Source organism: Mobula hypostoma, chromosome 24 (genome assembly GCF_963921235.1).
Source record: "Mobula hypostoma chromosome 24, sMobHyp1.1, whole genome shotgun sequence".
Classification (NCBI taxonomy): Eukaryota; Metazoa; Chordata; class Chondrichthyes; order Myliobatiformes; family Myliobatidae; genus Mobula; species Mobula hypostoma.
This window is the reverse complement of record NC_086120.1, coordinates 18,859,698-18,876,564: the sequence shown is the minus strand read 5'-3', so window position 1 is coordinate 18,876,564 and position 16,867 is coordinate 18,859,698. Positions and strand designations below refer to the sequence as shown.

Sequence of the window (16,867 nt, the reverse complement as noted above, 5' to 3'; positions counted from 1 at the left end):
GTGATCATAACATGATAGAATTCACTCTGCAGTTTGAGGGGGAGAAAATAAAGTCAGATGTATCAGTATTACAGTGGAGTGAAGGGAATTACAGATGCACAAGAGAAGAGACTGCCAAAGTTGATTGGTTGGAGACACCAAGAGTGATGATGACAGAAAGGCAATGACTAGTTTTTGGAAGCAATTCAGAAAGCTCTGGATAACTTCACTGCGGAAGACATTAACAGTAAGCCAGAAATTCGTGAGTGTCAGGGGGCAGGAGTGAGTATAGTTGCTATTACTAATGAGGTAATGCTTGGGAAGCTGAAAGGTCGGAATGTAGTTAAGTCATCTGGACCAAATGGACTACGCTCCAGGGTAGTGGTAGGTAAACATATTGAGGAGGCATTAGTAATGATCTTTCAAGAATCACTAGATTCTGGAGGACTGGAAAATTACAAATGTCACTCCACTCTTTAAGAAGAGAGGGAGTCAGAAGAAAGTAAATTATGGGCCAGCCAGCCTGATTTCAGTGATTGGGAAGATGTTGGAGCCCAATGAGTGGATGAATGGATGAGTGTAATGGCCTGGTTAAGAACATGTTTTATTGTATTCCTACTGCTATGCTGTAGATATTTTATTTCAGCAGCTTTTCCGCAAAACCCAGTGTGTTCTGTTAATAAGCTTCCCAGATTAGTGTTTGATTTCTGCTAAGATAAGGAACCGTTTGCTCAGTTTAGGAATGTTCTGCCAGCTAATCGGGTTTGTCTTGGTAACGTTCTATAACATTAGGTCCAGTGGGATGCCATGGAAGATTTGAGAGAGTTCGGCATGATCAGATTTCTGAGGGACAGCAGTCTGGTTTTGGTTGTTTGGTTGGCAGGGGTTGCACGAGGAAGGAGGCAGAGCGGAGCACAAGGGAAGATGCTCGCAAAATCCCATCCGAAGGAGAGACCCTGTTGCAAGCAGTGATTTGTGCAGGCAAATGGTTCCAAGGAGGAAGTGCCAATACTCCTGAGTTAGCCAGTTCATTCAAAATGGTCTTCGAAGGAAGCTCCAACTGTGCCTGTTGTCCTTCATGCAGAATCCGGGTTTAGCGCGTCAGTAATCAAAGCAAAGCATTCTGGCTACTACAGAAACAAGCTCCAACGTTTATGTACACATTTAGACTGGTATAACTGTAATGAGCCCTTTTCTATTTTTCTTCTATTAACTGTTTGTTAAAGTTGAAATATCTGTAAATATACTTCCACTTTAATTTTATGCCAGTATACGATCTGTTATTTCCTGGCGGATGATAACTGTGCATCGGGCAGCATTTACACAGCATTCACCATGATTTCCGTTCCCTCATTGGCACATTCCAACTTTCCTGTTTGGTTGAACCTGAATCATTCCGGCCCTAGACGTGTGCTGCTTATCAAAGGTGGGCCTCTCACCATTACCCATGCAATGCTGAGTCACGTGACTGTTAGTCAAGAGTTTGCTAATGAGCCTGGTTTATTATGAGCCATGGACAGAGGGTTACATATGGATGAGGTTTCAGGGTATTTGGAGGCATTGATAAAATAGGCCAAAGTCAGCATGGTTTCCTTAAGAGGAATTTTTGCCTGACAAATCGGTTGGAATTCTTTAAGCAAATAACAAGTAGGATAGACAAAGGAGAGTCAGTGAATGTTGTATACTTGAATTTTCTGAAGGCCTTTGACAAGATGCTGCACATGAGGCTGCTTAACAAGAGCCCATGCTTTACAAGTAAGATACTGCCATGGATAGAAGATTGGCCGACTGGCAGGAGGCAAAGAGTGCAATTAAAAGGGGCCTTTTCTAGTTGGCTGCCAGCAGCAAGTGATGTTCCATAGGGATCGGTGTTGGGACGACTTCTTTTCACTTTATATATCAATGATTTGGATGATGGAATTGATGGTTTGTGGCCAAGTTTGCAGATGATACAAAGACAGGGGAAGGGGCAGGTAGTGTTGAGGAAACAGGAAGTCTGCAGAAGGACTTGGACATATAGGGAGAATCAGCAAAGTAGTGGCAGATGGAATATAGTGTAAGGAAGTACTTGGTCATGCATTTTGGCAGAAGGAGTAAAGGCATAGACTATTTTCAAAATGTGGAGAAAGTTTAAAAATCAAAAGTGCAAGGGGACTTGGGAGTCTTTGCGCTGGATTCCCTAAAGGTTAACTTGCAGTTTGAGTCTGTGGTAAGGAAGGCAAATGCAATGTTAGTACTCATTTCAAGTGGATTAGAATACAAGAGCAAGGATGTAAACTGAGGCTTTACAGGGCATTGATCAGACCACACCTGAGTATTGTGGGCTGTTCTGGGCCCCTTCTCTAAGATGTATTGGCATTGGAGAGGGTCCAGAGGATGTTCATGAGAATGATTCTAGGAATTAAAGGGTTAACATATGAGGAGTGCTTAATGGCTCTGAACCTGTACCCATTGGAGTTCAGAAGAATGAAGGGAGATCTCATTAAAACCTATTGAATTTTGAAAGGCCTTGACAGAGCGGATGTGGAGAATATGTTTCCTATAGTGGGTGAGTCTAGAACCAAATGGCACAGCCTCAGAATAGACTGACATCCATTTAGAACCGAGATGAGGAGGAATTTCTTTAGCCAGAGGGCAGTGAGTCTGTGGAATTCATTGCCACAGACAACTGTGCAGGACAAATAATTGGATATACAGTATATAAATCTGAGGTCAATAGGTTCCTGACTAATCTGGACATCAAAGGTTATAGGGAAAAAGTAGGAGAATGTGGTTGAGAGGGATAATAAATCAGCCATGATGGAATGGCGGAGTATACTCGATTGCTCGAATGGACTAGTTTTGCTTCTATGTTTTAAGGTCTGAGGTGAATGATCACGTCAGTACTCACTCCCATATACTCAATATCCCTCATCAGGGCAGCAGAGAGCCACTGCCTCACAGAATCAGTTAACCCCAGTTCAATCTTGACCTCAGGTGCTTGCACATCCTCCCTGCGACGGCTTGGCGGTCCAGATTCCTTCTACTTCCAAAGGAAATGTGGGTTGGTGGGTTAATTGACCAGTGTAAATTGTGTAGATGTGAGGTAAATTTAGGGGAGGAGGGGGAGAAGTTAATGAGAATGTGGGGAGAATAACAAAATGGATTTTTATGTAGAGTGAGTGTAAATGAATGGTTGATGGCGGTGCTGGGCTGGTGCAGCTAAGATCCTCTTTCCATGCTCGATTTTCCAATGACCCTGACTCCTATCATTCTGGTAAACATGCTCACGAATACAGGTCCACAATCCCTTATCCAAAATTCTGAAATCCAAAAGGCTCTGAAAACCGAAGTTTTTTTCGCCAACAGCAGACGTCACTCAGGTGTGACGTGGCAGCACTAGCAGAGGCCGCCAGGCTCAGCGCTCGTACTGGTTACACGTGCATTTGCTGTTCGCTGATATTTTGTGTTCACTGTTGACTTTGTGTTTAATTTCACTGTGAAAATGTCAAAAAGAGCTGCAGATACCCCTATGGGTAACAATAAGAAAAAGAGAAGGAAATATTTATCAGCATCAATAATGCAGAAGGTGGAGTTATTGCAGAAGCTTGATCGTGGTGTGTCTGTGCAGAGTCTTACTGAAGAATATGGTGTCAGAACTACCACTGTATATGCTTTAAAGAAACAACAAGGCAGGTTACTTAAGCTTTACAGTGACAGTGATGTTCTACATTTATTCCAATAAGTCACTTACCATGTGTTTGATTCAGTTCATTTGAAGCTGTATATTTTTATGTTTTAATAAATGTTTTTTTTCTTGTCATTATTCCCTAAACAATACAGTATAACAACTATTTACATAGTATTTACATTGTATTAGGTATTATAAGTAACCTAGAGATGATTTAAAGTATACAGGAGGAAGTGCTTAGGTCCAGAGCTCCGCAGGGTCCTGAAGTCCACCGCACTCAGACAGGTGAAATAAGGGACTCGAGCATACATGTTGTTTGGTATCCGCGGGGGGTCCTGGAACCAATAAGGAAGAATGCTGAATTTCAAAATGCCACTGGCCCCAATGATTTCGGATAAGGGATTGTGGACCTGTATCTAATGGTATATGGCAACCAGAATTAGAGACATTATTCAAATTGGGAATCAAAATGAATTGGCGTAAATGCTCATGAGAACCAAAACCAAGATAAAACATCCCTAAATAATTTTTGAATTAATCTTCATTGTGGTCCTTTAAAATTAATCTTATGAGCAGTTCATAGTCTAATAACAAAGATGCCCAGTTACAATGTTGTACTGAGGAACGGGCACAAAGGCCAGGGGAGATGAACATTATGCAATTCTGTTTCTTGACATTATTTGATCATTGTTAACATTCATTTCCAGTTGACTAGAATTCACATGTCAGGTTTACAGACTGATATTACAGATTAAAGACAAACGTTTGAAGGATTATTTTAATGCAAGTGAGGTGGGCAAAGTGAGACTTAGGAATGAAATTCCTGTGTTTTAAGGCCGAAGCAGATGATGGCATAGCCATTGGTGGGACACATCAACCAGCCATAAAACAAGCCACATTCTCCATCCATTATTCCACCTGACTTGTATACTCTTCTCTCCCCCAACGATCTGTAGTTCTGTTTAAAAAAGAAACTGAAGAAGTGTGACTGTATTTTACTGCTATCTTATATGTGCTCTCTGTGCCTTGTGCTGTGTTATGACTGTTGGTACTGTGTTTTGCACTTTGGCCCTGGAGTACTGCTGTTTCGTTTGGCTGTATTCATGGGTATTCACGTACGGCTGAATGACAACTAAACTTGAACTAGATCAAGCTCAAAAAGTCACACAAGATTCTTCCTTCAGCTTCCAACAGGAAAATATTAATTCAGCTAACATCATAACAGATGCTGTACGGCATCAAGACAATGACAGTATCACACTCACTGCAAATATTCGGAGTGGGTAGGTGACATGGTCTCTCCAGGCAACGCAGAGGACGTATGGGAGGTAGAGTGAGAAGTAGATGATTCCTCCACATGCGGCTGCGAGATTTGCCCCAGAAAAGAAGGTGCTGATCAGGAAGCACTGCATGATGGTTGCAACTGCAAAAGTTGCAAGGAATATAAACACTACAGAGGGGTCACTGTATGGCAGAATGCCTCCTTTCTGTAAAAAAAAAGAAAATATGAAAGCTGAAGGTACAATTCTTTGTCTCCAATATCCAAGATAGATAAAAAAACTCTGATTTTTAACCAGTATACATAAACATAACAAATGATCCATTATTTGTTCAAGATTATCAGCCAGAGGTAAGAAGACTGCCTAGCGTGCCAGGAGTTTCAGGAACAGCACCATGAACATACACTTATGGATGCTCTTCTGTGCCAGGAGCTGCTTCTCCTCTCGGCCTCCCCTGTTTTCCGGAAGGCTAAATTCTTTGGCAGTGGTATCTCCTCCAAGTGGACAATTCACAGATATGGACGCATATTGTAATATCACCATTAAAGCTGAGCAATCCTCTCTTTCAAGGTCCAAGAAAACTGTAGCCATCTTACTGTAATCAGCTAATTCAAGACAGGTCAGAAATTGAACCTGGTACCTATTGATTTTATATCAACAATGCATTTATCTAGAAATTTACTAAATCCATTAATAAAGCTGATACAGTAATTATCACAGCAGCTTGAGATCTGATTCACCTATTAGCAGTGGAGAACCATCACAACAAATCAATATTTCACTGAAACAAAGCAGACTAGAAAATGAATTTCAAGAGAGCATAGCACACAGGTGAATAATAAGATCTACAAAATAATAGGCAGACAAATACCCATTTTAGTTGTCCAACTATACATTTTTTTAAAAATTAAGAAACATTAGAGTATGCACAAACTGAAATTAGTTGTTGTTTGCATAAAGCAGATGAACTCAATGAAAGAGAAAAAAACAAAATGAAGATGAATGAAGAGGAAGGTTACTATGAAAGCAAGCAGAATATTTTATGGCAGGAACGACTAAGAACAATTAGAATTGTGCTGATGGTTATTAGTGCTACAGTGAAATTTGATCCTTACAAATGCATCACATCATAAATTCAAAAAAGAACAAGCTTGGACCTCTCCCATTTTAATACATGTGTTATGGCACATCACAGATTCTAGATCAATGAAATAAATGAAGATTAAAAACTAAAAAAAAACAAACAAGTTGAAGCCAAAAATAGAGACCCCCAATATCCAGATCGTGTCTTCTTTTCACTGCTACTTTGGAAAGGAAGTACAGAAGCCTTAGATCCCACACCACCAGGTATAGGACAATTATTACCCTACCAGGATCACTTTCCTGAATGAGTGTAGATAACTTCAATTACCACTACTCTGAACTGGTTTGATGACCTACAGACTCAATTTCAAACACCCGTTACGACTCGTTCTCAATACTACCTTTTTACTTGCACGGTTTGTCTTCTTTTGCACATTGGTTGTTTGTCAGTGTTTATGCATAATTTTTCATAAATTCTAATGCATTCCTTTTTTTCCTGTAAATGTCAGCAGGAAAATGAATCTCAAGGTAGAATATGGTAACAACAACCTCCCACTCAATGTCAGCAAAACCAAAGAGCTGTTCATTGACTAAGATGGAGGAAATTGGGGTTCCACGAGCCGATCCTCACTGGGGGTTCGGAAGTGGGCAAGCCAGGCTCTCTTCTTGCTGTTGCCATCAGAAAGGAGGTACAGGAGCTTCCAGTCCCTCACCACCAGGTTCAGGAACAGTTATTATCCTTCAACCATCAAGCTCCTGAACCAGTGTGGATAACTTCAAGGCCTCAACACTGAACTAATTCCATAACCAATGGACTCGTTTTCAAGGACTCTACTACTCAAGTTCTCTGTTATTATTTATTTACTTATTAATTATTATCATCTTTTTTGTATTTGCACAATTTGTCTTCTTTTGCACATTGGGTGTTTGTCAGTCTTTGTGAGCAATTTTTTGTTGATTTTATTGTATTTCTTTGTTGTACGGTAAGTACTGTGAACTTTAACCATGTAGGCACTTTGATAATAAATTGACTCTGAATTATGAAGTTAGATAATGCAAACCTATGGGAAGCACACAAAGGATGAAGGTCAGGCAGGAAAGATAAGAGAATGCAACAAAACTGTCCAGGAATTCATGCTTTGTACTCATAACTAAAGGGACTTGGGTAAATACAACCTTAACCTAAACAAGGACTCCATGCCCGTCGTTATTCAGCAAGAACTCTGCCACCAAATCTTGAACCTTAAAATTAATTGAAAAACAAGTTAAAGCACCCAGTATCTTGTTCAAATAATTTAGTAGTTGGAGGATATTTACCTTCAGGATTAAAATAAGAAAAGCAGAACTGATGAGGAAAGGAATGAAGCTACTGATGAACCAGCTGATCCACAATATTCCATTAGTCAGCCCCATCATCTTCATCGTTTCCTTCAGTCGTGCTTCTTTCTCGTGAACCATCCCTTTGATTATCATTGCAACCGAGTAAATCCAAGCTAACGTCATGAAAAGGGGCAATGAACGGTTCAAAACTCGCAAGAATCTGATCCAAAAGGAAAACAAAATTAAGAATAAGAATAAGAAGAATAAGAATATCTTTATTGTCAATGTTGTGGAGCAATGAAACGCAGTTTAGCAGCTCAACGTTTTGCAGCACGACAAGAATATATACATAAAATAAACTCTAAAACCTCAGGAGTGCAGTCCAAAATTAATAATATATGGATGGTGGGGTAGGATTATTGCACACCTGCCATTCCTGGAAGTGTGATGCATTTAGCTCCTGCCGTCTTAGGAGGGGGGCAGGAGAAGGAAAGGGGGTGTTATACATTTCACTGCTTGTGGGTAGAAGCTGTTAAGGAGTCTTTTTGTTTTCGCCCTTAATGCTCTGTATCTCTTCCCAGAAGATAGAGGGGAAAACAGGTGATGTCCAGGATGAGTGGGATCCTTTGAAATACAAGTAGCCTTCTTTTGAAGTCTGCCAGTGTAAATGTCTCTGAGGGAGGGTAATGTTGTGCCAATAACCCACTCTGCTACCATGCTATTTGTTAATAGAGCATTTTAAGGAATATTTCATTTTATGACGGAGTAAATCGGAACTTTTTGATGGCTCAGTGCCCTTCCACAGTACATACCTTACAGACCAAGAATACTAGAAGGTTCAGAGGATAAATTACTGGCCTATTCTTCATTAGCTACTCGTAAGCAGGGTGATAGCTGGGACTTTGCAACTGGCTTCAATGCCTCTGTTTTGGGTCAGAGAAAAGCAACTGAAGGGGATAGACACTGGCCTTGGTTTCAGCTCATGATTCATATGCAATGCATGGCTGTAAAATCAGGATAGGGTCAACCTTAGCTGTCATGTGCCATGAATTTAAATACCTTTCAATATTCACTTTCAAAACCATATATTAAGTTGCCAAGAGCTAAGTGCCAACAAGAATCTATGTTTGTGAGAGTAACTGAAAACTTAAGAGAGACTGGCAAGGAATCAAGGATTTAACAATGTTACAGTAAACACCCTGAGCTGGTTATCTGGAATTCATTGCATTAAGTGGTGCAAAGAAGTTGAGTTCATTTGAAATATCCCATTCAAGTGTATTAAATCAAATAATGCAATTTATATGTAATCTAGCACATTACTCTATTGTAAAATTGAAATTACACTGTTGACTTTCACCTTCAAAGCTAAAGTCTGACTAAAATACATCCAACGACTGGGTAAATTTACACAAAGATATGAGGTTGTTATCAATAAGCTAGATCACTTGCCCAGCCAAATTCATCCATAAAGAAGAATCCTGAAGTTGTTACACCTAAAGTAATAACCCATTTCTTTTCAATGATTCTGGGTGTTTAGATTACACTAATTTAACTGGAAACCTATGCCATGTGGCATTGATATATTTGCTTGGTGACAAATTCTAATAATCATCTTTAAAATAGTTTGTACCAACTCCCCTTTCATTTCCTCAGAGAATCACAGATGATAAAATCTTATAACATAGAAATAAATTCTTTCAGCCACCTCATCCACGATACCCATCTTCACTAATCCCATATGCTAGCATCGGGCCCACGTTCCTCAACCTACATATCCAAATACCTGTCCAAATAATTTTAGATGTTATAATTATATTTGCTTCTACCACCACCTCTGGCAGCTCATTCCAGATAATCACCACCTTCTGAGTTGTAAAAGTTAACCCTTGAATCTCCTTTGATTTTCTCTCTTCTCACTTTAAACATGTGCCCTCCAATTCTAGACCTCCCTTCCCCCAGGAAAAAGACCAACTGTCTGCCCTATCTATGCCCCTAATAATTTCTAATAATTTTATAATCAGCTATAAAATCCTTCAGTCTCCTATGCTCCAGTGAGAACAAACCCAATGTCCTGGTGAATCTCTTCTGCTACCACATTGTCTGAGGTTGGTGGCTGCAAGTGCACACAATATCCCAAAAGTGAGGCCTAACCAATACCAATATAACACCCCAACTCTTGTGTTCATTGTCTTGGACCATGAAGGCAAGAATTGTAAATGCCTCCTTCACTCCTAATCACCTGTGCCGGCACTTTCAGTTAATTATGGACATGCATCTTAAGGTTCCACTGCATATCAATGCTTATAAAGTCCCTGGTATTTACTCTATATGTCTAACCAGAATTTGACCTTCTAACGTGCATTACCCCACGCTTGTCTGGATTAAATTTCACCTGCCACTGTTCCACCCAACTTTCTTGGGGACCTATGCAAGATGATTTCCTTAGGCAACTTCTTAACAGCAAGGCCACAGTACGTCCATTTGGGCAGCAATGTCCCGTGACCCATGACGCTGAGCACGGGTGCTCCCTGAGGCTGTGAGCTCAGCCCACTGCTGTTCATACTGCTGACGCATACCTGTGTCACAGGATTCAGCTCAAACTGTGTCATCAAGTTTGCAGATGACACAACACTGGTTGGCCTCATCAAGAACAAAGACAAGATGGAGTATAGAGAGGAAGTGGAGCGATTGGTGGATTGGGTGACAGGAACAATTTAAGCCTGAACATTTAAGACCAAGTAGATCATTGTGAACTTCAGGAAGGTGCAGACGAACCAGCTCCCTCTGCGAAGACATGGCTCCTCTGTAAAGAGAGCTAAGTGCACAAAGTACACACCACAGATGACCTCACCTGGTCCCTTAGTATCACCTCCCTGCACAAAGCATAACAGCACCTCCACTTCCTAAGAAGACTGAGGCACCCAAGCCTCCCCTCCCCCCCATTTTAACTGCATTTTACAGGAGGACCATTGAGAGCACCCTGACAACTTGCATCTCCATCCGGCAGCAGCCGAGCTTCACACCAGAGACTGAGAACAGCTGAGAGGAGCATAGGGGTCTCCCTACCATCTACCGGGGATATTTATCAGGAGTGCTGTGTACGCAGGGCCCTTAGTATTATCAACAAAACCACCCGTCTATCCAGCATCATCTTTGACTTTCTACCATCAGGCAGGAGACTGTGATGCATAAAAATAAGAATAGTTAGAATGAGAAATAGCTTGTCCCCCCCAGGCCGTTATGCTTCTGAACTCCTGGCTGCATCATATTCAAAGTGCCACTGGTTAATCTGTTCTGAACCTTACAACATTTAATATTAATGCACTTTAGTTTGTTATTTATGTGTGATTCATCTGTAGATTTTATCCTTACCTTCACAAATTATCATATGTTATGTGTACCACTGTGCTTTACACCCTGGTTTGAAGAAATGTTGTCTCCTTTCTATACATTATATACATGCATATAGTTAAATGACAATAAACCTGACTTGACTTGGTGACCCCACCAATTCATGTTATCTGCAAAGCTACTAAGTTACTAATCAGATCAATTACAATATGTTGTCAATAAAAATTTTTGTGTATGTATATAAATTGTAATATGTCTCAAATTAGGAAATAAATCTGCTAAGTCACAGGTTACGAATATAGGGTCTGACCCATGTCTTCCCAACACCTATCTTTATAGATATTCACGGAGTCTTCGTTAGTAATTGGATCAGCTCTTTAGGTAATGCCCCCTCTTGTTGTTCACTGATCAGGAGCCTTGCTTAAATTAGCAATTAAACCAAGTAAAATTTGATTTAGTACCACACCACAGTATATTCATCGAGTGATACATGAAATTAGAAGCTCTTATGATCACCAATTATCTAGGCTTTGAACTTGTTCCAGCACTTACACATCATCTACATAGCATGGGTATGGCATCTGCTGCAAATAAATCCCTGTCTTCTTATCTTCACCAGTCTGTACTCGAATAATTGCCTGCTCCACCAAATCCTGGATGTAGACAAATCCTCCCCAGACATATCGCATATCGTCAAATGGGTCTGCTGCAGGTCCTGGGTCCCAAAACCTATGAGGCAAAACATTAAAAGGTTGGTCATTCTGGCAATATGAGCAACAAGTACTAAAAGAGGTGTCTTCCCACCCCGGGTGATACTGCAGTGCTCTTGCTACCCAGCTGCTCAATCTGTGCAGAATAAACATTACAATCCTCCAAACAACAACAGAACACTTCCAATGTTACATTGTGAATTTCAGCAAGTCTGGAAATTCATCCATGCTAGTGCTGTGTCTGCTATATACAGCAGCAGGATTGCAGTTTGTTTCTAAATTCAGATCCATTAACTTCAACATGACTGAACGATGAAGGTAGAGTATATTGTGCGGTGACTGACAAGGGATCATTGCCAGACAATTATGTCTTACAACTTAACTTCATTTTGCACATGAGAGTCTTCTCTGGGGAAGTTTTGTAGTGTCTCTGATCATGCTAAATAAATTAACTTTAAATTGATATGCATGTACTCTGCTATGAAATATGGCAGAGGCCATGTTGGTGAAGCACTAACATCTGCACAGCTAATGTCAACAGAGCAAACTGTCAATGTGGAACATCATCACCAGTATTGCCATTCTGTAGCCTCAGCTTACACACTCTCAACTTCAAACGGCTGAATATGCATTAAAACACCAAACAGAACACTGCCTGTGCTTTTTAAGAGAGTAATCTGCTAGCAAGTAAGGATGTCAAACTAAGTGACGCTAGTAGTAGTAGGCAGCCATCGATCCCAAGGGATCATGGGTTTGTGCCTCTGGTGGACTGTGTCCTTGCAAGCGTGGGTTGGAAGATTTGAAGAACCGGTTGTTGCCCCTGCTGCGGGTTCCCCTCTCCACGTCACTGATGTAGTCCAAGGGAAGGGCAAGCACTGATACAGCTTGGCACCAGTGTCGTCGCAGAAGTTGCCAGAGTGAAGTTGTAAACAACATCAAACTGCCTTAGGGACACTGGCTCCAGATTTCTTCCTTGGGGTTTACTCCTGAAGCCTTTCCCATGGGTGGGTATGGCCACAAGGTAGTGGAGGTTTAAAAATCACAGTTTTCCTTCTGTAAGCGTCTTCCCTCTGTTCCTCTGTTGCCCAACAAGATATACTCCTTGGGTATCCAGAAAGACCTAAGAGCAAGTTTATCATGAAGGAAGAAGAATTTGCAAGTTAGAAGTGACAAGGCATGGAAAGACCATGACTGGTGGGTATCATCTCTTCCATAGTTTCAGCTTTGTCATCAGAATTTTAATGAAGACTAGCAGCATCTGCTCCATGTACATGTGATGCATTTTTTATTAGGAACAGCCTCTTCAGCTTTATGGATTTCTGATACCTTCCCATGCAAGTGAAAGGGAAGAACATGGGCGAGTACGTGCAGTACATTTCAGTGATGTGGCTGGCATAACTGGCAGTGTGGGTTAACCGTGAGATGAGTTTGAGACTTGCAGCGTTACTCAGCATGATGAAACAAATGTAGTTAGTCAATCAGCCACAGCGGAAAGAAGTTATTGATATATTCAGAATCTGTTTTATTACAGGCGTATATCATGAAACTTGCTTTCAGCAGCAGTATACTGCAAGACATAAAATCTACTACAAGTTACAAAATTAATAATTAGTACAAAGGAGAAATATTGAGGTAATATTCATGGACCATTCATAAATCTGATGGAGGAGGGAAGGAGTTGCCTTTAAAGCATAGAATGTGAGTTCCTGTACCTCCTCCCTGATGGTAGTAACACCGAGTGGGCCTGTCCTGAATCCAGAGGGTCTTCAATGATGGATGTCACCTTCTTGAACCACTGCCTCAAAGAGTCCCTCAGTAGCAGGGAGGGTTGTGACAGTGATGGAACAGGCTGAGGCTGTGATTCTGTGCAGCCTCTTTAAATCCCGACGAAAGAGGCTTCATACCAGCACTGTGACGCAGCTAGTTAGAATGCTCTCTACTGTACATCTGTAGAAATTTGCAAGAGTCTTGGGTGACAAATGAAATCTCCTCAAACTCAATGATGTTGAACCACTAATATGCCTTATTTGCAACTGCATCGATGTGTTGGGTCCAGGATACATCCAAATGTTAATGCCCAGGAACTGGGAGCTTTCCACTACTGGCTTCTCCATGAGAACTGGTGTGCGTGTTTTCTGATTTTCCTTTCTGAAGTCCACAGTCAGTTCCTTGTTGATATTGAGTATGAGAGTGTTGCTGCAACACCGCTCAGCCAGCTGATTGAACTCACTCCTATATGCTTCTTCACTTTGAAAACTTCAAAAGGGAGAACAGCATTATGGGAGAATAACAATGCTGTACAAATCCTTACGGCATCTGGCATCCCTGTGGTCTGTGTCGCAGGAGGCCAACGTCAGTATGTCATAAAGAGGGCGAGTGTTCAGAAGGCACCAGACCCCAATGACATATCTGGCAGGGTATTGAAAACCTGTGCCAACCAACTGGCTGGAGGGTTCAAGGATATCTTCAGTCTCTCAGTGCTGCAACCAGAGGTTCCCACCGGCTTCAAACATACCAGTGCCCAAGAACAGCCGAGTGAGCTGTCTCATCAACCGCCATCCAGGAACACTCACATTTACTACAATGAAGTGTTTAGGGAGGTTGGTCATAGTTAGAATCAACTCCTGCTTGAGCAAGAACGTGGACATGCTGCTACTTGCCTACTGACACAATGGGCCTACAGGAAATGCCATCTCACTGGGCTCCACAGTACCTACACAACAGCTAAACATGAATCAGGCTGCTTCTTACCAATTCCACCTCTGCATTCAACACCACTATCCCCTCACTAGTAATCAACAAGCTTCAAAATATGGGCCTTTATACATCCCTCTGGAACTGGGAATCTTTGACTTCCTTATCGATAGACCACAGTCAGTACAGATCGGTAATCACATCTCCTGACTGCCAACAATCAACACAGGCACACCTCGAGGATTGATAGCTGAATGAAGAGGAGGCATCAACATGTGCAATTAGGAAGTTATGCTGTTTGAGGATGTACTCGTTAACCGAGGTCATGAACTTCCTATGACAGTGCAGTATCTAGGTCCTTAGGGTTAACTCCTTGGAAATCTACCTCACTGCCATGTCTTGGGGAGGTGGGGGGGGGCATTCCTGTGGCCATTTCTTCTTTTAGTTCCGTGTCCTAAATGCCAGGAGCCCACTCTCCCAAAGTCATTGTTTCCTTGGTCAGTTTCATTTGCTGTAAACTGCCAGCTGCTGCTCTACTTTAAGAGATATTGACTGGCTTTAAACAGTGCACTGATGCTACTGATTTATGACATTGGCTCCCTGCTCACAACAGTGAAGTTAGCATGCAACGCAGACACAGCATATTGTCTGCATAGCAATCAATGAGGTTGCTATAGGAGCTGACACAATCCTTCCCCCACCCCCACTACTGCCTTATATCTATACAGAACTCATGTCTGCAGCATCCCTATTGGTCTCCTTTTGTACATGGCATTTGCTCATTGCACCTCCTCAGACTGAGATGCTGCAAAGTTGAAAACAAAGCTATAGTTCTCCATTGAGAGCTGTAATGCACCACTAGAAGCTACGTACCTGGCAGTAGGGAATAAAAGACACAAATCAAAAACACCATATCACTCAAAACCGGGCAAATCCTGGACAGCATCAAAACACCAAGCCACGTTAAAGTGAACGGAGCCTTAATGAGGCACAGGAATGATCGGGATAGCAAGCTAAAATGGTTGTTCCTCAAAATGTAATTTTATTATGATCATTATAAATCAGATCAACAAACACTACATACCCTTGCTTCCTTTCATTTGATCTCAATGCTTCCTTTGCCAATAAAGTGCTTCCAAATCTCTATCGAAATGCAGGGAACAAGCTTTCCAATTTGTACTTAGCAAGCTTCAAGAAACAATGATTATGACAACAAGATAATTCATTTTGGGAATGTATGAGGGCTAATTATTGGATAAGACCCCATGAAGAATTGCCTTTTTTTTAGAATCATATAAGGGATTCTTTTACATCCACCTGTGAAGTTGAACAGATCTGGATTTGTTGACTCATCTGAAAGATGTCCAAGGTATAACAACATAATGGCTGTCACAGTTTAACGCCACAACTTCCTTGTTTCATTAAGAAAGTTAATGGATTACCTTATTTTACCAGTAGGCCTGAATTTTTAATTACTTCATTCAAAAGTCTGAAATGGCTAGAAAATGCTACATTGACATAGCATTTACCTTAACCTTTCCAGCACCAAAACTTTGCATTAAACATCATGGAAGCATTTTCATTTGCAACAATTTTTGCAGACAGATCAAAAGCAGCTATGAGGCAAATAAGCCCAGATTCTCATAGGAATGGAAGATCCAATCAGACCTGTCCTTGATTTTATTGGTCCGAGTGACATCATCAATGTCCATCCTGATCTTGTATTTAATGTGTGGCTGAAGACTATGTAGCTCAGTACCCATCTGTTCCTCGTTCAAAAACACAACACCAGCCCAGAACTGTCTCTCTGCCAGGAGCTGCAAGGCCCGTACCACCAACTTCTCTTCAGTTGGGACAGCTTCCAATTTGTTCAAGGATATGCACTGTGAAGGAAAAAACAGAAGAATTTAAAATAATGTACTTGAATCTTCTGGGCATACTGACTGGTATGTTGTCCATAAATAATAGAAAAAGGGAACTAAACGAGCTTATGGAAACTCGAGGTCAAAGATTGTTAAACATGATATCAAAGGAAGTGTTGCAGAAACAAAAGAGAGAGAAATGAAGAAATGTTTTGTGAAAGTTGCTGACTGTTGCTGGAGGCAAGCATGAACAAAGGCAGAAAACTCTAAAACACCCAGTTTAGTCAGCACTTGAGAATGTTTCAATTATAATGTCTCCAATCAGGGCAAGAACATTCTGGCAAAGAATGAATTACAGTGTACTTGACAAATTTTAATTGAATCACTGTGGCAAACCTCTTCTGCAGAAAAATTTGCCAAGAGCACTCATGGAAAGACCATGATCACCCACGTCATACGACACGGCACAGAACAAACAAACTGAGGTTGCAGGGAGAAAAATAATTGAGGTTGAAAGTTATGCAAGGCGAGAGATTTGAAGCTTCAGAGAAATAAAAGGTGAAGTCAAAGCCACACAGACTGTAGCAGCATCAAAATAACATAAGGGTCAGCTTGCAGTGATAGTGTCTTCTACTTCGCTTCTTGCTAGTCCTAAATAAATCAATGACAGCATTAATAACTCGACTATTCAAACTATTATTTGCAACACGTGGTTCAGATGTCAAGGAATAGAGCTTTAGGTACAATTCCTGTGTTGGTACCAAACAGAGTAGCAACAGTATAAATTTGCTCAGTGTGTGTAACGTCCTTCGATGCAACAACCTGTGTACATGTAAAGGTCTTTGCTGTTTACTTGTGAAGAAAGGCAATGTGCAGTAAAAGTACTCCACAGAGGACTGAGATTATAAACAGGGCACA

General features: G+C 41.1%; 1 protein-coding gene across 2 annotated transcripts in view; it reads right to left on the bottom strand.

The window, feature by feature from the left end:
• Positions 1-16,867, bottom strand: part of LOC134337480 (phospholipid-transporting ATPase ABCA1-like) — a 214,183-nt gene that overhangs the window by 90,894 nt on the left and 106,422 nt on the right. For both annotated transcript variants that reach the window (XM_063032530.1, XM_063032531.1), the window contains exons 13-16: positions 15,756-15,970; positions 11,236-11,412; positions 7,330-7,552; positions 4,915-5,136 (exon numbers count right to left, since the gene is read on the bottom strand). In XM_063032530.1, coding sequence (XP_062888600.1) covers positions 4,915-5,136; positions 7,330-7,552; positions 11,236-11,412; positions 15,756-15,970 — 837 coding nt within the window. The remainder of the gene's footprint in view (positions 1-4,914; positions 5,137-7,329; positions 7,553-11,235; positions 11,413-15,755; positions 15,971-16,867) is intronic.